We start from the raw sequence: 25,662 nt of genomic DNA on the forward strand, positions 1-25,662 counted from the left end.
TTCTGTATGTTTATTGCCAATTTGTATTACACATTTGTTGTTTGAATACATTGATTTAATAATGTCATAAACTTTACCCCCTACACCACTTTATAAAGGTTTGTAATATAATCCGTCATGCCAAATAGAACCAAATTAAATCGAAAAGCATGCAAATATTTTTCCGTGTTTAGTCTGTTTTACCTGTTTGTTGATTAGGGTGTGTAGGGTGTAAATGTGGTCAGTAGTTCTATAATTAGGAAGAAAGCCAATCTGACTAGGGCTCAGGACACTGTGTTCGTTAAGGAAGTTTACTATTTTATTGTTTAAAATACTGCTAAATAACTTCCCCAGATTACTGCTCACACAAATGCCTCTGAAATTATTAGGGTCCAATTTGTCTCCACTCTTGTGAATTGGGGTAATAAGTCCTTGGCTCCAGATGTCAGGAAAACACCCTGAACTAAGTACAAGGTTGAATAATTTGAGCACAGCTGTCTGAAGCTCAGGTGTGCTGTGTTTCAGCATTTCACCTAAAATGTTGTCAGGACCACAATATTTTTTTAAATGTTTGGCTTTTGAGTTTTTTCATCAATTCTTCATATGTAATTGGGAAGTCGAGAGGGTTTTGATTATTTTTAATTATGTTTTCATAAGTTTGTAGACTTTGTTTGATCTGATCAGAATTGCTAATGAGTTGTTTTGGAGGGATTTCTTTATATACATTTTCAAAATGTTTTGTCCAAATCTTTCCATCTTGTATTGGCAAGTCTTCTGGTTTTGTTGTGCTCAGATTATTCCACATATCCCAGAACTGATTTTTATTTATTGAATGTTCTATTTCTTGTAAACTTTTGTTCAGATGGTGTTTATTTTTTGCTCTGATTGTGTCTTTGTATTGTTTTAATTTTGAACAGTATTCAGTTCTTATGTCAGCGTTGTTTGGTTCTTTATGTTTCTTCAGAATTGAGGGCTTTAATAAATGTGTCTGTGCTGTCTGAAGTCCATCTGTATCCTGGCTGGATTTGATACATTTTACAGGTTTTGGTTATGTTTTGTGTTAGTGTGTGATTTTTTTTTTTTTTTTATATATATATATACAGGTGCTGGTCATATAATTAGAATATCATCAAAAAGTTTGATAAAAAAAGATTTATTTCACTAATTCCATTCAAAAAGTGAAACTTGTATATTATATTCATTCGTTACACATAGACTGATATATTTCAAATGTTTATTTCTTTTAATTTTGATGATTATAACTGATAACTAAGGAAAATCCCTAATTCAGTATCTCAGAAAATTTGAATATTACTTAAGACCAATACAAAGAAAGGATTTTTAGAAATCTTGGCCAACTGAAAAGTATGAACATGAAAAGTATGAGCATGTACAGCACTCAATACTTAGTTGGGGCTCCTTTTGCCTGAATTACTGCAGCAATGCGGCATGGCATGCACTGTAAAAAGTGATCCACTATATTTACTCAATAAAATTGAGTGATACACTATATTTACTCAATAAAATCGTGTCAACAGATTACAAGCAATATTATTAAATAAATTAAACACATAAAAAATTAATTAGAATTAATCAAATGAGATGATTACAAATTAACCATTCAAAATGAGTAAAATAGCACAAAAAAATTAAGTAAAATTTAAACAAAAATATTGGTTTCATTGGACAAAAAAAACACTATGCTAATGATACCATGTTATGCATGTCAGGCCAGTAGTTTGCGATCAAGAAACACTTCGCAAAAACGTAATATGCATGCACATGATGTCACCTTTTTCACAAATTCATGTTTTTGTTGTTTACATGGAGATGATACAGGCATCTTGTTCAAAAGCTTGTGTTTCCAGGCCCCGAAAACTGAATTATTGAAGACACCTGATGTTAACACAGAATCACTGAAGGAGAAAATCATGTTTTACCATTGGGTCACCATCACGGTGGTCAATGTTTGCTTTAGTTGGGCTCTTGACCTTTGACTCTTTAACATTAAATATTGTTTGGCTGCTGTAACTGAGTTAGACAACAGTTAAGACAAGCCAAGAGAAAAGGTGATCAGGTGGTGTTGGTTATGTTTTGACAACATCATCTGACCTGAATCTCTGAGTTGGATTTGCAGTATCGATTTCTGCCTTCCTGTGATTGTACAGTGTAACATCTGGAATTTTCAGCATAAACATTTTTAAAAGCTCTCCTGATCAAATAATAAAAAAAGCTTTCATCTAGGCACACACACAGTAAAAACAGAAGTATTAATTTAACTCCTATAGAGTTGAATTTGACTCTGTTTCAGATAACATTTGGTCCCACTCGAAATCAGTGTAAAATTTACTCTTTGGTCAGTGTCAAGTTTTTAGAGTTAATTCTACTCAATATTGTGTAAAAAATAACAATGAAACGTGTAAAAGTATTTAACACTGTAGTTTAATCACACTGTTAAGAGTAATATGCTTACACTGTATAGAGTTAATTTAACTACAATTTTACTTAAAAATATTTATGTAATATTTACTTTTCATTTCTCTACAGTGTTTTAAAAAAATATATAAATCATAAGATGCAGTGTTACTGAATTACAGAACTATCAACTACTATCAAATGAAAACAAGCACAATAACTTTAGATCACAGCACTCACAATTTATTGTACAAATTTTTTTCAAGCATTTCAATGTCAGTGAATTTACATTGCAAACCCATTGCCTTGTCTCTGACAGAAACATGTATAACATCATAAAAATGTTTACCAGAGAAAGCAATATGGCACGACAAGGAGAGTTGTGTCATTCCCTCCATATGACATTTGTATGTCAAAAGGCCTAGGGTAATGCAGGTTGTCGATATGAAAAAAAACAAAATCTTCTTTTGATCTGATCACCTCATATGCATGGAAATGTTCTTGAAAAGTTATTGTAACTAAGGGCACTGTGAGTAGCAACAGTTTTTCACACATTATCAGAACTGACTCAATCTGATAAAACACGGGCACTTCATTTCTTGACAGTGAGCAGTGTGTATATCTTTGGTGCGCAAAACTATTTTGGAAGAATCTTCAGAGAATTCTGTCTGAAAGTCCTCCTTTTCCGCTAAACAGAACCTGCAACAGTACCTTGCACTAAAAGACTCCACCAGACCAAACAAACTATGCAAACCCAAGTTATCACCAGTAACCTGTACTACAGTGCCACGAACATAACCATTGTATAATGGAATCTCAATACCATCACTCTCTAACACTTTAATGTCTCGAACAATGGGAGCAAAAATTTCACTAAAACCATACCGTTTCACATCTTGAGTATGAAATAAGGCGCACAGGTGTATGTTAGCCAAAAAAGAATTCCATTTTGGAGAGAAGTTTCTTAAAGTAAAATATACTCCACCCAATTTATGAATACCTCGCTTAGGACCCAGAGGGTTGGCGACCTCAAAGTCATCATAGAACATCTGGATCTGTATTGTCTGCTTCTCAGTTGAGAACAGGGGGTGACTTTTAAAAAAAGATCCATCACAAATATCTCTCAGTCTAGAGTCGCTGGCTGAGCTTTGCAACATTTCTGCAACATACTGACTTTTAAATATTGACTGCAGTGTAGATAAAATTGGAATATACATGAATTTATCTTGAACAACTACCTGATCATATGTTCCAGTCTTTTATTTCGTCTTGTGTCAAATCTTGAACCAATCACACATTCAACTGGTTCTACTATTTCCCACTTGTCAGTCATAAATTTTGATCGCTTGTATTCCGAATTTAGAATTGTGAAAGGATTCTCTAACCCCTCAAAACACGCCTCAACTTTCTTGCACATTTCCGTTTCTCTTTCATTACTAAATACATGCTTTATCACTGTCTCTTTAGCATGCTGATGGATATCTTGAACGATCTCTTCCATGGAAATCACTACAGAATTCAGTGTACTTTGACCAACACCTGCTGCCTTTAGATCAGAAATTACAGCTGAACAACTATTTACAATGTATGGCGAAGATAACTGTGACTCAGCAGCCTCTAAATATTCAGTCGACTCTTCAACATGAGAAACATTACTTGTATTGACTGTACTTTGAGGATATGTAAGATCATATTCTACAGAATCAACTAAGCTGCTTCCATGGCACTTATTAAGATGCTTTCTTAAACCAGAAAAACTACCAAAAGAACGTGAGCATCCTTCTTGACCACACTTAAGAAAAGAGTCCTGCCTGTACATAGCCCATGAATTACCTTAAAGTGCTTAACAAGGTTGTTTGGACTTCCATGGTCACTTTTGCAAAGAAAACACTTCATAGTTTTATCTCAATTAACGCACCATTCTTGCTCGCAACTCTGCAACTCTAGGAGTTTCCTTTGTTTCCATGTCGATGTTATAGATGGTTGTTTGCACAAAAGTGAAAAAGCTGCTCAGAGAAGAACTGTATGACGTACCAAAGACGTAATGGGCTTTAAAGAGTTCGTCAAAAGCTCCAACTGAACCTTTTGCCTTGCATGGAAGTGCATGCTTGTCAACCACAATGAAGTAGGAGTGAATGGTGCTCTGTGTGGATCCCTGGGCGAGAAGGTAGGGCTGACTGCTTTGGGTGATGTTGTCTAGATGCTGCTGCACACTGGTTCCAACCTACAACAAAACACATTCAACAGAATTGTTTTGGTGACTAACTTCTGACAATAGGTCAGATCACCTCAAACTGTGCACAAGATTGTGATGGAATATATTTTAAACAACTGTTAAAGGATTAGTTCACTTTAAAAATAAATGTTGCTGATAATTTACTCACCCAAGATGTTCATGTCTGTCTTTCTTCAGTCGAAGAATGAAGGTTTTGAGAAAAACATTCAGGATTTTCTCCATATAATGGACTTCCATGGTGACCAACAGTTTGAGGGTTTAAATGAGGGATCAAATGTTCATCTCAATGCAGATTCAAAGTCTCTAGATTATTCCAGCAGAGAAATAAGGCCCATTTGAATCCTCATTTGAACCCTCAAACTGTTGGTCACCATGGAAGTCCATTATATGGAGAAAAATCCTGGAATGTTTTCCTCAAAAACCTTAATTTCTTTTCGACTGAAGAAAGAAAGACATGGACCTCTTGGATGACATGGGGGTTAGTAAATAATCAGCAAAACATTTTTTATAAGTTAACTAATCTTTTAAGCATACCTTTTGAAATCTGATGAGCTGATCTACGGCTTGATATGCAGACATCTTTCCCGGCCTCTTTCTACCTTGTGCAGATGGTGGTAGCAAATGTAGCAGCAGCAAGATGGCAGACATGTCACTGTCCCAGCCTACAAATAAGTAAATAAAAACCTGGTTAACATTATGCCATAGCATAGAATTCAAATTGACAACTTGCACCATTACGAAAATGTAAACTACACACATAACCCACAATAAAAATTAAAACAGTTCCATTCATACCATTCTCAACTTCAGCAGCTGACTCAGCATTGCGCATCAAATCCAAGAGTTCTGTGGTGGGTACAAGTCCATGGCTTTCCTTTATTACTTTTGTTTTGAAAGTGGTTGGCCACTTCTCCAAGAATTTGTTGGCCGTGGCCTCACCAAACAGAAGTCTGAAATCTTCTTCTATCTGCAATGTAACACATTGACAGAAGTGATGAGTGATACCTAATGCTACATTGGATATTTTGGTGATGCAGTGAATTAAGATGTCATACCAGTCCTGGTGTGTCCAGAAATCGTGGGAAGACCAAGAAGACATCTGATGATTTGGCTTCATCGTTGACCATTGCTTGCCGATATATGAAGGTCATTTTCATCTTCTCACGGACAGTCTTTTCATCAGCAGAGTGTCTCAAAACAGCAATAGCTGCTTCCACATTCTCATCAGATGGCTCTCTGTCATAGGCGAAGGGCTGGCGACCACGGCCTGGCCCACCAACTTAAGACAAAATACAATGTTGAGAACTAATTTCTGTACAATTCACAGGTCAACATTATAATCGCATGTCACTGATCAGTAAACATACCTTTAGGAGATTTGCTGACTGAGGCACCTCTTTCCTCTGCTGTTTTTCTTTGTATGGTCTTCAATCGCCATGCAAGGTATCCCTAACCACTCTCCGGATCATAGTAATGTTCCTATGTGATTATAAATAAATTATAAAGGAGTACTATTAACATTTCAAAGAGTGCATATTGCAATAACCCATTTACTTACATATCCATGTTGTGAGTATGGGTCTTCTAGATAGGGAAACAAAGCTACTATCCCCTGTGCATACATCACTCTGACACTTTTGGGGGGGGATGTCCTAGCATATGAATTCAAAGTTAACATCACACTCAATTGACATTGCACAACACAATTTACATGCATAATAACTGTAAAATAATAACAATGTTTCTTTACAGCCCATCTATATGCTTAATGCTTACCCATGTGTTTCTGTCATCTCAGCAGCAAGTATGTTTATCATCTGTCTTCTGGTGGCGTCTGTCAGAGATTTGGTTTTTCCATACTCTTGCATAATGCGTTCACCGCCAGGCTTTGATGTAAGGATTTTTTCAATCATCTAGGTGGAATAAAATGTGCTTTCCGTTATTGTAAAACCATATGTAATGCTGAAAAACAATAGTTATCTAAAAAACACTTCCCATGGTGAAACAACATTCAGATTGGACCACCACTTACCGCTTTTGCCTCATAGTTTATGTGGCATGGCCTTTAGGCTGGCTTCCTTCAGCAGCGGCTACTTCTTCAACAGGGTCACACATCATAAAATTCAGGATGACGGTGTCATCAGATGTACCCGAGCATGATGATGATAGAGAGGCACCTGTTCATTATGAAATTTGTACAAAACTTAGAAACATATTACAAGTTATTTTTAAAACAATAAATGTTCTCATTCTAAAAATAATTTGTGAATTGTCTGAATGAATACCAAGTCCTCCATTGCCCAGCATGATTCTGAAAGTTCCAGGTGACTCCTTCACTATTTCTTCAAAACCTCTGTGTCAACTTCTGTGTCTGACTGGTCATACACCTTAATGTCAGGCTGCCTGCTTTCTGGTATGTTGAATTTTAGACACACTGTTAAATAAAAAAAAACATGCATTCCCTTCTCACAAGAATCAAAGGTGATCACAAAATGATGAAAGACAAGTATCTGCACCCGATTTTATGTAACTGAAAATATAAAGCACAACAGAAATGATTATTGACCTAACTAGATATCATAACATAATAGGTTAATGCCTGTATTTTGTCATTGGGTGATGTATATTGCTTTAACCTAATGTACCCACCTTCTTTCAAGAAAGCATCAAATGTCAGCTCAGATAGCTTTACGTATTTCTGCTCTTCCCCGAATTGAACACGCAACAGCATTTTGCCCCTGTTAACAAAGAAAATATATTCAAAATCATCATATAGGGCTGGTTCAACTAAGATTTACATATCCATTTCTCTCAGTAGTGGCAATGCACTATGCATTAGATGTTACTGCAATTAAAAAGGCGGCTGAAGAAGATTGTGCTGGTTGAATATAACTTTCTATAAATAATACATTTTCTGCAGCAAATGGGTTAGGCTAGTTTAGAGGCACGGTGTCCCTATCAGCTAACGTTACCAAATAACTGTGCCAACTGCCAAAGTAGCTGGCTCATTAGCTGTTTAAGTTCGAACAGTAAAGCACACCGTTTTTTCGTATCCGTCATTTGTTGGCTCTTAAAAGTGTAAAATCGTGATTGACATAATGTGAGGTCGTATTTATTTTTAACGCGCGAAAATTTCGGACGCGAATTTCGGACCTTTAAAATGGTTAAGCCGTGTTAAACAAACACGTCATGCAATCAGTGATCCAAGTTATCGTTTTATAAGACCAATTAACTATCAGAAGCAAGCTAACATTACCAGTAATCTGTAAAGTTAAAAAAAAAAACAGATTTAAGGTCCTTGCACACTGAGTCCGAAATTCGCGTCCGAAATTTTTGCACGTTAAAAAATAAATACGACCTCACGTTATGTCAATAACGCTTGCACACTGCCTACGAAACTTTGTCCGTCATAAAAAAAATCGAAACGGGTTCGATTTTCTGCGTTTTTCGCATCCGTAACAAGCGTTTGAATGGTGTTTTGACAGTTGAGAGCCACAGAATGATGGATACGAAAAAACGCATGCGAAAATTTCGGACTCGGTGTGCAAAGACCTTAACGTTGCCTGCATGGGAAGCTAAAAATACGTTATAAGACAATTAGCTGTATTAAATCTTTTGTTGTTATAGCGACCGAGCAAACGTTATTTTACGCAAATCATTCTGACCAACTTCATTCGTGAAAATATTGCAACACATAAAGAAACACAGTTACCGATACGGATTGCTATAGCTGGTTACTTCTAATATGACCTCAACTAATATCAGCACAACTCTAAAATTATGTAAAGTTAAAAAATACCGTTTTGGTGTTGACAACACAGGGATGTTACTTACCTCAGTGGCCTATAACGTCCTTTGCAATCTTCCTCCACCGACATATATGTGCCAACTGCCAAACTTCATCACTGCTGTAGAGTTGAAATTGTCGCGCGTTTCTGCAGATTTTAACACTCACTTTTAACTCCACTGATAGAGCAACTTTACTCTCCAAAATGTTAAAAATACTCTACCTGGGTTAAAATAACTTTACTCTGAAATATTAACACCCCATTTTTTACTGTGCAGACATCAAGTATCAGCGTGAGAACCTCAACAATGGTGACCATCAAATGTTGCAGTTTATTCTGGGTGCCACCAATCAAAACTCATCAATAGCTCCCATCATGCATTGCATATTTTTAGTAGTTTGTTTTGTGACATTCAGAGTTGATCTGTTTATCTGAATATGCTGTTTATCACCGTTGTTGAGATTCATTCTCTGATTCTTGATGTCAGAATGTGCCTAAAAGAAAAAGTTTTTTTTTTTTTGGATCAGAACCATTTTTAAGAAACCCTTTGGTTTATACTGGAAATTTCAGATGTTATACTGTAGAATTACAGGACTGCTGTAATCAAAGTAAATCTAATTTAGAGATTAAGCTCTAAAAGAGTTCAGAGATTCAGGTCAAATGATGATGACAATACATAATCAACACCGCCAGACCACCTTTTCATTTGGCTTGTCTAACTTTTGTTTAATTCTGTAACAGCAACCAAACAAAATCTAATGTTAAAGAATCAAGGGTCAAGAGCCCAACTAAAGCAATCATAGACCACCGTAATGGTGACCTAAAAATTCAGATTTTCTCCTTCAGTGATTCTGTTTGTTAACATCAGGTGTCTTCAATAACTGTTTTTGGGGCCTGGAAACACATGCTTTTGAACAAGATGCCTGTATCATCTCCATGTGAACAACAAAAACATGAATTTGTGAAAAAGGTGACGTCATGTGCATGCGTATTACATTTTTGCGAAGTGTTTCTTGATCGCCAACTACTGGCCTGGCATGCATAACATAGTATCATTAGCATAGTGTTTTTTGTCCAATGAAACCAATATTTTTGTTTAAATTTTACTTAATTTTTTTGTGCTATTTTACTCATTTTGAATGGTTAATTTGTAATCATCTCATATGATTAATTCTAATTAATTTTTCTGTGTTGAATTTAATTAATAATATTGCTTGTAATCTGTTGACACAATTTTATTGAGTAAATATAGTGGATCACTTTTTACAGTGTGGAGTCGATCAGTCTGTGGCACTGCTCAGGTGTTATGAGAGCCCAGGTTGCTCTGATAGTGGCCTTCAGCTCTTCTGCATTGTTGGGTCTGGCATATCGCATCTTCCTCTTCACAGGAAGATGCGGTTAAGGTCAGGCGAGTTTGCTGGCCAATTAAGCACAGGGATACCATGGTCCTTAAACCAGATACTGGTTGCTTTGGCACTGTGTGCAGGTGCCAAGTCCTGTTGGAAAATGTAATCTGCATCTCCATAAAGTTGGTCAGCAGCAGGAAGCATGAAGTGCTCTAAAACTTCCTGGTAGATGGCTGCGTTGACTGTGGACTTCAGAAAACACAGTGAACCAACACCAGCAGATGACATGGCACCCCAAACCATCACTGACTGTGGAAACTTCACACTGGACTTCAAGCAACATGGATTCTGTGCCTCTCCACTCTTCCTTCAGACTCTGGGAGCTTGATTTCCAAATGAAATGCAAAATTTACTTTCATCTGAAAAGAGGACTTTGGACCACTGAGCAACAGTCCAGTTCTTTTCTCCACAGCCCAGGTAAGATGCTTCTAACGTTGTCTCTGGTTCAGAAGTGGCTTGGTAGCCCTTTTCCTGAAGACGTCTGAGCGTGGTGACTCTTGATGCACTGACTCCAGCTTCAGTCCACTCCTTGTGAAGCTCTCACAAGTGTTTGAATCAGCTTTGCTTGACTGTATTCTCAAGCTTGCAGTCATCCCTGTTGCTTGTGCACCTTTTCCTACCCAAATTCTTCCTTCCAGTCAACTTTGCATTTAATATGATTTGATACAGCACTCTGTAAACAGCCACACCTTTCAGTAATGACCTTCTGTGACTTACTCTCTTTGTGGAGGGTGTCAGTGTTCGTTTTCTGGATCATTGCCAAGTCAGCAGTCTTCTCCATTATTGTGGTTTCAAAGAACAAGAGATACCCGGAATTTATACTGTAGGGATGGTCATTTATTGAAACTCAAATGTAAATATTCTAATTTTCTGAGATACTGAATTTGGGATTTCCTTAGTTGGCAGTTATAATCATCAAAATTAAAAGAAATAAACATTTGAAATATATCAGTCTGTGTGTAATGAATGAATATAATATACAAGTTTCATTTTTTGAATGGAATTAGTGAAATAAATCAACTTTTTGATGATATTCTAATTATATGACCAGCACCTGTAAATGTTAATTTGGTTATGGTGAGAAAGTGGAGTTTGCTGTTTGACAGTGAATGCACTGAAGGAGGAGGGGTCCATGTCAGTGATGGCATAGTCAACTACACTAGCTCCAAGACCTGAACAACACGTGAACCTCCCTAAAGAGTCCCCTCTGATCCTGCAATTAAGTATTTACAGGCCTGAGGCTCGGCAGAGCTGCACTAATTCTCTACCGTTTTTATTTAAAGTTTGCTCAAGATTGTTTCTTGGTGGGAGGTTTTTTTTTGTGAGACTCAGGGGGTTTGGGCCAAAGACATGTTCATTGCCCTTTGGATTTATGTTATCAGGTTCAGATCCAGTTTTTGTGTTAAACTCTCCACACAGCAGCACATTTCCCTGGGCCTGGAAACAGCTGATCTCTGTGTGGATGTTGTTCAGATATTCCTCATCATGGTAAGGGGATTCTGCTGGAGGAATGTAGATGGCACAAAGATAAGTGTCAGTGGTTGAAATGCCAATTTGATTGTTTGGTTTTAACCAACAATGAAATTTACTAAGTGTAATAATAAAAATGTGTTTGGCCAGAGCTTCCCTGTACACTGTTAGACATTTCAAGGTTTTTACAGTAACTTACTGGCAAGTTACTCTAATTAAGATTTACAGTAGCAAACTGCATTTTATTTACAGTTGAAAACTGTACTGTTTTACAGTAAATTACTGTAAACAAGTCCAATTAATCAGTATACTACTGTAATTTATTCATTTTAATATAGATTTCATTAGATTTGATTATTTTTATATATAATTCATTTTATTATTACTCTACATAGGTACTACTGGCATTCAGTTAAAACAGACACAATCATTACAAAATATAAAATTCTTTATTTAAAACATTGCATGTATAACACTTAAAAATATACTCTTTCCAATGCTTGAACAGTGCATTTTCACCATTTCTCCTGTCTTAGGACGTTTTGCAGTGCATTATGTTGTGTCCTCTGGATTCATCCTCACAAAGAATCTTTAAGCAACAGAAACATAATGGGGAAAAAAGACAAACATCTGCAAAACCCAGGTGCTGCTCCAAAACGTGGCCACCACCTTCGCTCACCATCCACTTTGTTAGTGACAGAAATGTCTTCTCTGAAAAACAAGAAGTAGAAATGGCACACTTTTCAAAGGCAAACTCCATATAGAATACACAAACCTCTCAAAACCATAGTTGGCCAACATTAACTACTAACACCTGAACAAAATTTCACATTCGTTAACCTAATGTTAATAATGAGATAAGTGTTGCTCGTTAAAAATAATTTTAATTCGGTAACTTAATTCAATAAGCTGACAAAAGTCGATTGAAACGACAGCGCAGTTTACCATAGTAAGTTTGTTACCGCCATGTTGACGGGTAAATGTTACTAACGTTAGGTAAACTGGTGTGCAAAAATCTGACACAAACACACAGACAAACGTACATATAGTTTTACTTTGATTGCTGGTCTTATTCTCTCATAAGGTGCATCGATACACAACGCCGATGTTTTCTGGAACTCTCCCACTCTCGCAGGTTCATCCCCGGGAAAAACCCGCGGTGCTGCCCCGCTGCTTCCGTGTCTTCCTCGGACATGAGTGGTGTGGCGCGACTCGATAAAAAACAATATATAACCCATTATATATAGTATATATAGTAATATTATATACTATCTACAGTGGATGCAGACAGTAAAGTGATGCCCCGGTATATTTCTGGCGTACAGATGTACTCCAAGTGCTCGCGCTGCTTCTGACACGAAGTACAAACAGATTTTCCAATCATTACAAGCGATGTAACACGTCCAGTGGAGTCAGTCTCAAGCTGTTGTGGCATTGTAGACAAATTGTGCCAATCCAAATGTAAGAAATGTGGAAAATAAAACGACCTCAGTATAATGGCGCCAAAGAGACTGTTACAGTAGTATACAGCAATTTTAAAAAATACAGTAAGTCTCTGTATGTGGGGTCTGACGTCACAGAAAATTCCCATGATGCAAAGGGTATTACAGTTATTTACTGTAAAGGGAATTTGCAGTATTACACTGGGTGATATACAGTAAATAACTGTGATGTCTAACAGTGTACCTTTTAGTTTTGTCTTCAGAAGGTGAAATGCAGCTCAATCGGGTTGAGATCAGGAGACTGACTCGGCCATTGTAGAATATTCCACTTTTTTTTTTACCTTCAAAAACTCCTGGGTTGCTTTTGCTGTATTTGGGTCATAGTCCATTTGTACTATGAAGCACCAATCAACTTTGCTGCACAGGAGCAATTTGGAGCACGCGTCTTAAACGTCTCCTGTTTGATGTGCTCGTAAAGACATTCTGCGACTGATTAAATGCACTTCTTGTCAAGAAAAAAGAGACAGAATTAGCAGTTATGAGTGGGGTGGCCAACCCTAAGGCCCCGCCCCTGCGTTAATGCGCTAATTTTGACTGCACTAGTAAGTATATAGAAGTAAGTATTATTTTTTTTCACATTTTGTTTATGTTGCTGCCTTATGTTAAATTGCTTTAAATTACTTTTTCCCCACATCAATCTACACTCCATACACCATACTGACAAAGCCAAAAACAAAATTATGACAACTTTGTAAATTTATATATATGAGCATTGCTCATCAGCATTTGGCAATTATCTGCCATTCTTCACCTCACCTCTTCACCTCTCAAGCTCTGTCAGGTTGAATGGGGGAAGATGCACATTTTCAGGATTCTCCAGAAATATTTGACTTGGTTGTGGCTGGGCCACTCAAAGACATTCACAGAGTTGTTGTTTACAAGACACGCTTGCTGTGTGCTTAGGGACATTTTCCTGTTGGAAGGTGAACCTTCTGCCCAGTCTGAGGTTCTGAATGCTCTGGACTATGTTTTCATTAGGGCTATTTCAATATTTTGCAGCCTATTACAAAGGTTCTGCCAGTAGTGGGCACTCGTGCAATGCAACCAATGACATACATCTGAGCCAATGAGACGGAGGGAGTTAGCGAAGAAAGGGCATAAAAAAAAAAATTAATAAATAAAAATAAAAAAGTGAAACCCCTGTGATTTTCATGCATTGTACGTACAGAAGAGGGACACATATCTGGTGCGTGTTAAAATACTTCATCAACAACTGTCTCATACAGACAGTGCTCAAGCTGCTGTTATAAGCTGCTGTGTGAACAGAATGTTTTGAGCAAATGCAATTCTCAATCCCAAACACTGACAACATGAACATAGTCTTATAGCCTTAAACTGGGCACACACTGTATGACTTTCCAAGTGGTTGGATCAGTGCTTTTCTCACACTGACTGTATCGGGCTTTTATGCACTACACAACTAATTGGCGACATTGTTGCATCAGAGTCCATCTCAAATGCTTTGTTTGAAGAATTATTAGTGAATTATTATTTAAATTATGAAACAGTAAATATACAGTCAGCATGTACCACGTCTGCAGGCTGACTGACAGCAAATTATATGCAGGTCATTAACTTTTTCTTTGTTATTGCTTTGTATTGATACTGTCCTTTGTATTTTGGCCCATCGATTTCTATGTGTTTATGCAAAACCTGTACTCTCAGTCACCCTGAGATGATTAATTTCCATACCCCCCAAAATTATGTAAAGAGTGAAGATAAAGGTAAATATGTTTCTGTTACGATACGTGAAACATGAAGGGGAAAGTCATACTGGATTAAGGTCAAAGGTTTGTTATATTGTCTTTAACTAATTGTACTAGTTTTAGTTGTTTTAAAGTGGATAATGCAGTAATGTCACACACATTTGTCTGTTCTCCTTACAGGTTTAGATGTGTTTCTGATCTTCTATGGATCAGCTGATGGTGAATAAAGAGCCACTACAGATGCATTACATTCAACAGAATCAACAAACACAAACCCACGGTGATCATGTGTCGCTTTCCATAATGATTCAATCCTTGACTGAAAGTCATAAAACGAACTTCAGAAGTAGCTTAACTGTGAGCTCGGATACAGGCCACTCAAATATCAGACTCTGAAACTTCTGTTTATATGAACACCGAGCTTTGCATTCTAATTCACATTTTCATTTACATGTGTTTTTATCTCTTCCAAACAAAACTTCAGCGTATCTGCTGTGCCCTAGTCACAGCTTTCCGGATTGGAGAAAGCCACCTTAATAATGTCATGGAGCTATCATGATTATTTGGCTTGATGGGATACCTAAAAGGAAAGCTGACAAATATGTTTGTTTGATTGTTTTTTAATATTCATTCTCTTCAATTTACCAGTTCTTATGGTGTATATAAATGTATGCACATTCCTACTGTAAGAAAAAAAACTACACATAATAGTGCCGCGTATGTGCGCATGGTGTTTTTAAATTTGATTGAGAAGATAGTCATATTCAAATGTTCACATGATTTCCCCCCTATTGATTGGATTGAAAATTTAATTCACGTCGAGCCTGATTGGATTGACTGAGGTGTTTACATGAAGTTTACATCCATTACTCTTCTCCCTATATAGTAGTTTTATATAAAGTTCTTAATATGTGCATGTGTACATGAGTCCGTTTACTCCATCTAGATGTAAATTACATTTTTATCTTCATTTTACTTTTTTCCTTAATTTTACAAGAATTCTGGAAATTGTACTTTGTCAGACAAATTGAGGTGGCTCTGAAAAGAGCCTTTGGGTTTAGGAGGAGCGTTGAGTTTAAGCGCGCTCTCCGCGGATGCGGCGCGCCAGCTGGATGTCTTTGGGCATGATGGTGACTCTCTTGGCGTGGATGGCGCACAGGTTGGTGTCCTCAAACAGACCGACCAAATAAGCCTCGCTGGCCTCCTGCAGGGCCATGACAGCGGAGCTCTGGAAGCGCAGGTCCGTCTTGAAGTCCTGAGCGATTTCTCGCACCAGACGCTGGAAGGGCAGCTTGCGGATCAGCAGCTCGGTGGACTTCTGATAGCGACGGATCTCTCGCAGAGCCACGGTGCCGGGCCTGTAGCGGTGAGGCTTCTTGACGCCGCCGGTGGCCGGAGCGCTCTTACGGGCGGCTTTAGTAGCGAGCTGCTTCCTCGGGGCTTTGCCGCCGGTGGATTTACGAGCCGTCTGCTTGGTTCTTGCCATTTTCTCGAGAGTCGAGTCTTGTTCTATGACACAGAATGACTATGTTCTTGTGCAGGAGCTTTTTAAGCTGTACTGTCTCATTGGGCGGTGCGTCACCAGCGGTATTTGATTGGCTATTGTGTTTACAGCGCAGCGTGAGGCGGCCAATGACAGCGCGTTTCCTGCTGCGGTCTGCGTTTCCCACTCAATTGTTTTCTAGTATTCAGTGTCTCATTTTTGTTTCCCTTTACATATATGTTCAAGAGAAGGCTGCTCTGTTAGAATCAGAGCTAATGAAAATATACTTTTTTTGTATTTACACTGCACGTGACAGTGGGGTGGAGGATGTTACCATAAATGTTTTAAGATGTTTTCTTATCTTCCTATTGCAGTGAAACATGTTCAAATCTGTTCTTTTTTTTCTTTTTTCTTTTCATTGAAGGATCGTTTTGTGCTGTTCCACTCACACTTAACTGTTGTGTACATAACACTCACTATAATTCGTATTGATCTCACTCGTGTACAGTAGGGGTGGGCGTATCGATCCTATAGTATCCATACCAATGTTGGTATCGGTATCGGATCGATACTAGCCTGACAAGATCGATATTTTAGTTAATTTTTTTCTCCTATACACTTAATACATTATTTAATACGTTCAATAAAATGTAGACATGTCTGTGGGTGTATATTCCGCTCTTTTCACATCTCGTATGCAAACATCGCTACGCTGTTTTGCTGTCATGCCGTCACGTGACCCAGCGGCTCAAGCGCAAGGGATACAGCGCGAGATGGAACTGAACTCCGAGCTACAGAAGAAATGAAAAGGGGAGGAAGGAAATCCTTCACATAGTGCATATTGTATATAATTGTATACCGAATTTGTCCTTTTTATGCAGTATCACTGTAAGGTGTATACTGAGTTTGGCCTTTTAATATTATTTCTTAATGCATTTATCCACTTTAAATGATTTCAATATAACAGTTTTCTGTGGGAGTAAAGTGCTTAACATGTAATTTAGCATGTTTGCATATATATTCTGGGCTCAGCTGCTTGCCACATATTATATTTTATTAACAAACTGTATACCGAATTTGGTCTATTTATTTATTTGGTCTTTAGCACTCTCTTCCTCCATTGCACCATATTAAATGTGTTTATATTGCAATGAGAGAAAATGAAATTCAGCGTGTTGCATTCATGTTCTGGGTTCATCTGCTTACCTTTACATACAGTACATAGTAGGCCTATATATTTTTATAATCTATACTGAATTTGGTCTTTTCATATCACAGTTTTTTTGTTGCAATAATAACAAACAAATATTACAGTATGTATTAAACAAAGAGAAAATACAGTACGTACATACATAACATCCGAAAATCCTTTCAATACTAAACGAGTTATGCTTTAATAGGCCTAGTTCTTTTTCATATCACTGTCTTCATTCAATAAGCCACTTACGTTTTTTTATAATGGTTTTCTATGGGAGGAAAATGCATAATGTGAAAACTTTGAGAGTTGCTTTCATATTCTGGACATATGTTAACTTGTAGGCCTATGTCCATTTTGCAACATTAATAAGGTGTATGCTGAGTTTTGTCTTTTAATATTATGTTCTTAATTTATTAAGCCATATTAATTATTTTTATAACTATTTTCTATGGGAGAAAATATTTAACATGAAACTGTGCATCGCTTTCATGTTCTGGGCTCCTCTGCCTGCAAAGTCCTTTTAGAAAGACAAATAATATCCACGTAGCTTTAAAGTGAATATAATATTAGTCATTTCAGCATTACTATTGTTATTTTTGTTTTAATTGTTGTTGGTTGTTTAAATGTATGTTTTTTTAAATGACAAGTATCGGTATTGGCGATACTGGCCCTGTATTTACTCGGTATCGGATCTATACCAAAATTTGCAGTATCGCACACCCCTAGTGTCCAGCGTGGGCAACGCAAATCGTGTGTACTGTAGCCTATACACAGAGCGATATATTTAATAAAAAGAACCAAAGCTGTTCAAATGTATCATATGATTCAAACTGCTCTTATAGAGAAGGTGGGTGGCTCTGAAAAGAGCCTTTGGGAGTTTGGTGTGTTCATCACATTTCAGCTCATCTACTTGGTTTTGGCGGGTTTCTCGGTCTTCTTGGGCAGCAGCACGGCCTGGATGTTGGGCAGCACGCCGCCCTGAGCGATGGTCACTCCGCCCAGGAGTTTGTTCAGCTCCTCGTCGTTGCGCACCGCCAGCTGCAGGTGACGGGGGATGATACGGGTCTTCTTGTTGTCCCGAGCGGCGTTTCCAGCCAACTCCAGGATCTCAGCCGTCAGATACTCGAGCACAGCGGCCAGATAAACCGGAGCACCGGCACCGACGCGCTCGGCGTAGTTTCCTTTGCGGAGAAGCCTGTGAACACGACCGACGGGGAACTGCAGCCCTGCTCTGGAGGAGCGAGTCTTAGCCTTTGCTCTGGCCTTACCACCGGTTTTACCTCTTCCACTCATGTTGAAGTACGTTAAAGCTGATGTAGAAATAATAACAGCACCCAAACTGGACAATCAGTATTTAAGAGCGAGTGCTCCTCGTCTATTGGTCAGAGTCTGTCACAGCTGCAAACCAATCACTGCAAGCCTCTCCAAAACTCCAAACCCCTCCCCTTTCTGCCAGCCTTGTAATGAATGGATGAATTAGAAAATGTAAACACTTTTATATATAAAATGCGTTTAATGCAGAAGACGGTAAAATAACCAACATTATAAAATCGCACAAAATATATGTCCACATAAACACTGGGAAAACAAATGAATTGTTGCTTTTGTAAGTAGATCAGCTTCCGATATTATTTTTAAATCAAGCCTAGCATCGATGTTTTAGCTACATGCATCCTATCAGTTAATTTGTTTCAGATATTTAAAATGCTAATGTGAATAAAATATCATCAATAAATGTTTTCGATTAAGTAAGTATAATGTATTGTACTGAGATAAAAGCATACACACGCCCCCTCTCAACTGCCCCAATAAGCATAAGATAACTAATAATTTGCTCTCTATGTAGCAAGTGGGTGGCTCTTAAAAGAGCCGTTTTGTTTTGGGAAGAAAAAAACAAAGACTGATGCTTATTTCTTTTTGGGAGCCGCCTTTTTAGGCTTGGCTGCTTTAGGCTTCGCCGTCTTGGGTTTGGCTGCCTTGGCCTTCTTGGGGCTCTTGGCTGCTTTCTTAGCAGCTGCTGGCTTCTTCGCTTTCTTGGGGCTCTTGGCTGGTTTCTTGGCAGCTGCAGGTTTCTTCGCCTTTTTGGGGCTCTTTGTCGCCTTCTTTGCTGCTGTGGCGGCCGGTTTCTTCGTCTTCTTGGGGGATTTCTTGACGGCGGGTTTCTTGGCTGCAGGCTTCTTTGCTTTCGCGGGAGTTTTCTTGGCGGGTTTCTTCTGGGTCTCGGCTTGCTTCTTGTTGAGCTTGAAGGAACCGGAGGCACCGGTGCCTTTAGTCTGGACCAGGGTGCCTTTGGTCACCAAACTCTTGATGGCGAGCTTGACGCGGGAATTGTTCTTCTCCACATCGTAGCCGCCCGCAGACAGAGCCTTCTTCAGGGCGGCGAGGGACACGCCGCTTCTCTCCTTGGAGGCGGACACAGTCTTGACGATGAGGTCCCTGACGCTCGGGCCCGCTTTCTTGGGTTTAGATGCCGATTTCTTTTTGGGGGCTTTAGCCGGCGAAGCGGCGGCAGCTGGAGCGGTTTCAGCCATGTTTCTGAGCGGTTATTACACGTCGATACACTGAATACAATGAAATGCTGCAGAGCGCGCGCTGATGAACTTAACTGCCACATGAGAACCGTGTAGACTCAATGCCCAGCCCCACAGATCTTGCCTCAGCGAATATGTGATGATCCGTTTGAACACGAAGTAAAACAAGTGTATCAAAACATCTTTGCAGATTAGAAACTATGCTAATGCTTTCTTAAAATTTAAATATAGACTAGTAATTGTACATGTATGTATCTAATCTATCTATCTCAATATATTTAAAATGCAGCTGAATCATGTGCTTGCAATGCTATATTTTCAGCATCATTAGTAGTGTCACATGATTCTTCATCAGTCATTGCTTATTTAATTTGTACATTTGACGAATAGAAAACAATAACAGCATGGAAAACGGTTTTCAACGGAGTATGAATATGTAACACGGAGTACACTTCTTATGATGGTTTCATTATTAGTTGGAATAAACCGTCAGAATTACACTGATGAACATTAAGCCTTATGTATGATATCGAAATGCATGTGTTGTTACTGCGTTTTTGTATTTTAAATGTTACTACTTGATAAGACTGTTTGTTGTAATACTATTTTTATTTGCAAAAAAAAAGTGAAATCACACACCGAAATAATAATATTAAAACACCAAGAGCTCTTTCAGTGATAAGATGGGTGGCTCTTAAAAGAGCCTTTGAGTCTCGGGGACTGGAGCGGAGCTCTACTTGGAGCTGGTGTACTTGGTGACGGCCTTGGTGCCCTCAGACACGGCGTGTTTGGCCAGCTCTCCGGGCAGCAGCAGACGCACGGCGGTCTGGATCTCTCTCGATGTGATGGTGGAGCGCTTGTTGTAGTGAGCGAGACGAGACGATTCACCGGCGATGCGCTCGAAGATGTCGTTGACGAAAGAGTTCATGATCCCCATCGCCTTAGAAGAGATCCCGGTGTCAGGATGAACCTGCTTCAGCACTTTGTACACGTAGATAGCGTAGCTCTCCTTCCTGGTCTTTCTGCGCTTCTTTCCTCCTTTACCGGCGGTCTTAGTGACGGCCTTCTTGGAGCCCTTCTTAGGAGCAGACTTCGCTGGTTCAGGCATGATGATGAAGATGCAGATGCATCAATTATAATCATGAGCCAGACAGAGATATTTATTGACTCGTCTATACTAATTTTCAAGGAGGTATGGAGTTCTCTGATTGCGTGTTTTCATAGACCAAACCCATAAAGTCGTATGTGATTGGACAACTCGAAGCATCACGAGCGGAACGAGGGCCAATCACAGGCGGTGAATTGATAGCTCCACCCACCGCTCCGTGTTTGAACCATAGACATAATAAATATGTCTATGGTTTGAACGACATCAGCCGATATGAATAAATTTATTTTGTTTCAGTTCCCGCTCTTTTTGTTAGTTATGTTTTAACAAGAAAACAAATGGGTTTCAAATATCAAACAGTGTAATATTAAACCCTTTATAGACTCATTGAGATAATTTGGAGAAAGGAGAGCAATGATGATTACTCTATTTTTCACTGCTGTCCTGACAGTTTCACTTCTGCTGTAACTTAAATATCATTCTCATCTGATTGTATTCTCTTTATTTTGTAAATCACTTCAATTCAAAGAAAACGATAAACAAGCACATAAAAACGCTACGCAAAACAAAAATATGCTGTCATTCGGATTTTGAATGAAACACCAGCAATATTCTGATTCAGTGACTACCAGCAATAGACTGGTTTTACTTTTAAATAGAGCTCATTATTGTTAGTTTCCATCAAGAACAAGACAGACAACAATACTTCTACTCTTTATGTGACAGTGTGGGTGGCTCTTAAAAGAGCCGTTGGGTTTCTATGGCAACACGGACGTGTTTATCCTCCGAAGCCGTACAGAGTGCGTCCCTGTCGTTTCAGCGCGTACACGACGTCCATGGCGGTGACGGTCTTTCTCTTGGCGTGCTCGGTGTAGGTAACGGCATCGCGGATCACGTTCTCCAGGAACACCTTCAGCACACCGCGGGTCTCCTCGTAGATCAGACCGGAGATACGCTTGACTCCGCCGCGGCGAGCGAGACGACGGATGGCGGGTTTGGTGATGCCCTGGATGTTATCCCGCAGGACTTTACGGTGCCGCTTAGCGCCTCCTTTCCCGAGTCCTTTACCGCCTTTACCTCTTCCAGACATGCTTACAGATCTTCAAACTGCTATGTTACACAATCAGACTTGACTGTGAAAGCTGTAGAGGTGCAAGAAGAGCTTTACAATTGCTTACAGGACCTAGTTGAAACATGTGAAGGTGGATCTATGCTACGTCATGATGCGCGTCAGTCCAGCGAAAGAAATGAGCTCATTTTGTGCATAAAGTTGTAACATTTCTGAGTTTAAACATTTGTTTTGTTATCTATATATTCTATTGTGAATAAAATATTGGCTTATGTGATTTGAAATTATTTTAGTTTTCATTTTATTCAATTTTTAAAAACATCCCAACATTTCAGGAATTCGTCTTTTATATATATATATATATATATATATATATATATATATATATATATATATATATATTCTCCATTAATTGTCATTTATTATATATGCATATTAGGAACTTTATATTAATGATTAATTAAAAATTCATAAACCTGATTGCATGAAACCTGGGGCCTGTATCATGATGGTGGCTGAACAAACTCAGGGTTACAGGATTAGTTTTGAGTTGACAAAACCAAACCAGTCCAGTCCGGCTTTGTTGGTGCCATGTAGCTGATCATCAACTTTCCCAATGGAGGGCATGCACATGAAAGTTTGACATCAGTAATGAGCAGCCAATCACATGCCTTAAAACTATGATTCACTTCTCATGAGAGAGCCAGTGCAAAGATTAAAAGGTTGAACAATATGAATAATTTAAACACATTTACACAGCACTATCATGGAACGATCTATCCATGAAAGAGGAAAACTTAAAGAAAACATCTTACCATATAAGTGAAGTTAGTTTATAGAGTTGATAATATTTATAGGCATAAAAACACTTAATCTAAGCTCAAATGTAGTCTTGTTTAAAGCTATTGATTCTAAAACTTATTTATATTGCATATTATATATATGTTTACATTGATTTTAAATAAAAGCTTAATAATTACTATTAAATTAAACTAGCTTGTGTAACGGATAAAGGGTATGATAATTATATAAATAATATAAAATAATTATAAAAAATAATCATCTCTAAAAATCAGATGATTTTATCTTTAAAAATGTTTTACTATGTAGCGTCCTTTAATTTGGAGTAAGAGAAACTGGAGGAGTGGCTTTGTCAGATGTGTCACTTTGCTTGAAGTGGATTGGTCAAATTTTGGTTTGAGCTCTCTAAACCAGAACATTACCTGCCCCGGTGCAGGTTAGCTGTGGAGCTTAAGTTACTATGGTGATGAACACTGCTAAAAGCCAAACCACTTTCATGGTACCTAATACCCAGAGTTGGCACAAACTAAACTGAAACTTACCTGGCTAGCCAGCTAAACCGGCTTCATGGTACAGACCCCTGATCATTCTGAATGATCTCATTTAATTAATGTTTTGATTGTCACGGTCAATTGTTTTGTATTACCAATACAGCATTTTTAATTATTATTATTATTTTTTTTTAAATCTCTCTGCATAGATGATGGACTCAATATTAAGTCATTTAATGCAACATCCATTTAAGGTTTAGCCAAAATAAAGAAAGAAATAAAGTATTTTAAAGAATTTAAAATGCAGCTCTTGTCATACTTACAGTTCATAATGATCATATCTGTGCAACTGTAAAAAGGAAAGAAAAAATGCTATTTTTCTAGACTTGGAATACAGACTAATGTTAAGTAACTTCATGGTATTTTGGGGTCATTTTTGAGCAGGACAGACTTGATCACTAAGACACAACAATGCTTAAAAATGTATGAAATAATAATAGCAAATAAAAACTGCCTGAATAATAATAACTATTTCAGCCCCCAGACTTTAAATAATTGTGCTTTTCGCTGATCATAGATGGAACATAGAGCGGTCTGATGATTTGTATTTTTAATGAGCCATATGCTTATAGGCCTGGAGACAGTGGCTCAATTCTAAACATGTTTTCATAATGTTTCACAGAATGCAAATCATAATACTGTATAATGTATGCCATCCAGGTGTCTGGACTGTTACAGAAGCACATTTCAAAAAATTCTGACTTGACTACTAAGAATAGTAATAATAGAGAGAAATGCCTTTTGGTAAGTTCCAAATAAAACCGCTTATGTTTTTAATATCTTTAAGAAGTTTTGTTCTACTAATTTTTTCATAATATTAAGAGAATACAGCCTAAAGTATGTGTGTTTATATATTACAGGTGCTGTTTTAGGAACTTGCGGGGTTGTTTTCTGCAGTAAAGTGAATAACTTTACCACAGGCTGACAATAATGTCAGAAGATTCTCACCATTTACATCATCACATTCCTGATTGGTAATATTGTGCTGGCGATCTGCTCATGTATTTGCAAGATTATTTGTAAACCTATCCCCATTGACATATTCATGCTGAACCTCGCTGTTTACTCACCTTCTTACCTTAAAAGGTGAAAGAGGCTGCAGATAACATGGTTTGGAACATGCCCATATATCATGTGCTGCTTCCCAGCAGGCACCAGACGTCTATGTGACATCAGGTTGACGTTGGACATTGCATTTTGGTTGAAAATGAAAATCAGGTTGACGTCAAGATTTGACGTCAATTTGATGTTGCCTTAACATTGGATTTTGGTTGCACAACCTAAAAACAACAAAATCTCAACATCTGCTGACATCGGTATTGGACATCAATTTAACATTGACATTAGACTTTGAATTTACATTGAATTTTGGTCACCTGACGTTGCGACCGAAATGTAACCAAATATCAACGTCTTATGAGGTTGTGTGCCTGTTTTGTGCCTGCTGGGTTCAGTGTTACTCTCTCATCCTCTTTATTCCAGCAGCCTGTTCTTGGCAACCATTAGAGCTGAGTGCTATGTGTGTAGCATTTCCAGTTAGGATACGAGAAAGGTCATCGAAGTTTGTGCGAAAGCCTTGTGCAGTTTTATACTTATTTAAAGCAATTTGTTGCTGTTGTAAACTTAAGGACGGTATCACCAAAATGTCTTGTAATTAAATTACACAAAACAAATGTACAAAGACATCATTGTAACCTACACTCAAAAAAATGATTCGGTCTAAATTGACATTTTATGTAATTCAATTGCATTACAATTTTCCATTCATTTAAATTACATAGTTTTAACATAAACAAATCAATAAACTTAATGTGATTCATATGCATCAGTCATACGTGAATGAAACAGGTAACATTTATGTAATAATTCACAGCAAAGTCCCTACACTGCTCAGTGTTCATGTGTTTCCACACTACAGAGTGTTAAAGTAACATTGAAGCAGTGTTGAGTTAAGGAGATAATTATGTGATGATTGATCATTAATGATGAACAGCTGCTGTTATCAAGAAGAATCACAGAAGGAAAGAGAAACACAAGAACTACAACTGACTTCAGCCACAGACGAAGATGAAATCAACTGAAAAAAAAGAAGACATTAAATCTCTCAAAATCTGATTAAACAGCATCAGACTGACCAGATTGACTTTATTTCTGTCAGACTTCTAGAGAAGCTCTTATTGAGAATTAACAGAGGTTTAGATGCTTTATTGTTTTGTTTGAAATCACCATCAAAGAGACCAGTGTTTCCTTTTGTTGGACTCTTGACCCTTGATACTTTGGTGTTACTATTGTATTGGTTGCTTTAACTGTGTTTCTATAAGACACACTTAGCTTAGCCAGCAAAGCCAAGGAAAAAAAAGAGTTGTGGGTAGATGATCCACTGATCTCATTTCAAGTCCAATATCTGATTATATAGATG

The 25,662-nt window shown here is 37.9% G+C and overlaps 5 protein-coding genes across 5 annotated transcripts; all 5 read right to left on the reverse strand.

The window, feature by feature from the left end:
- Positions 1–15,534: 15,534 nt before the first annotated feature.
- On the reverse strand, positions 15,535–16,006 carry LOC131534339 (histone H3). The gene has a single exon (XM_058767172.1). The coding sequence runs from the start codon at positions 15,986–15,988 to the stop codon at positions 15,578–15,580; it is 411 nt and encodes a 136-aa protein (XP_058623155.1). The 5' UTR covers positions 15,989–16,006; the 3' UTR covers positions 15,535–15,577.
- Positions 16,007–18,057: 2,051 nt separating this feature from the next.
- Positions 18,058–18,491, reverse strand: LOC131534385 (histone H2A). The gene has a single exon (XM_058767217.1). It carries the CDS (start codon positions 18,474–18,476, stop codon positions 18,090–18,092), a length of 387 nt encoding a protein of 128 aa, XP_058623200.1. The 5' UTR covers positions 18,477–18,491; the 3' UTR covers positions 18,058–18,089.
- A 484-nt stretch (positions 18,492–18,975) lies between these two features.
- On the reverse strand, positions 18,976–19,753 carry LOC131534332 (histone H1-like). Its single transcript, XM_058767165.1, has one exon. It carries the CDS (start codon positions 19,712–19,714, stop codon positions 19,091–19,093), a length of 624 nt encoding a protein of 207 aa, XP_058623148.1. The 5' UTR covers positions 19,715–19,753; the 3' UTR covers positions 18,976–19,090.
- A 626-nt stretch (positions 19,754–20,379) lies between these two features.
- Positions 20,380–20,830, reverse strand: LOC131534365 (histone H2B-like). The gene has a single exon (XM_058767197.1). The coding sequence runs from the start codon at positions 20,820–20,822 to the stop codon at positions 20,448–20,450; it is 375 nt and encodes a 124-aa protein (XP_058623180.1). The 5' UTR covers positions 20,823–20,830; the 3' UTR covers positions 20,380–20,447.
- Positions 20,831–21,553: 723 nt separating this feature from the next.
- On the reverse strand, positions 21,554–22,009 carry LOC131534379 (histone H4). The gene has a single exon (XM_058767211.1). It carries the CDS (start codon positions 21,910–21,912, stop codon positions 21,601–21,603), a length of 312 nt encoding a protein of 103 aa, XP_058623194.1. The 5' UTR covers positions 21,913–22,009; the 3' UTR covers positions 21,554–21,600.
- Positions 22,010–25,662: the final 3,653 nt, after the last annotated feature.

The sequence above is a fragment of the Onychostoma macrolepis genome, chromosome 25 (genome assembly GCF_012432095.1).
Source record: "Onychostoma macrolepis isolate SWU-2019 chromosome 25, ASM1243209v1, whole genome shotgun sequence".
Taxonomy (NCBI): domain Eukaryota; kingdom Metazoa; phylum Chordata; class Actinopteri; order Cypriniformes; family Cyprinidae; genus Onychostoma; species Onychostoma macrolepis.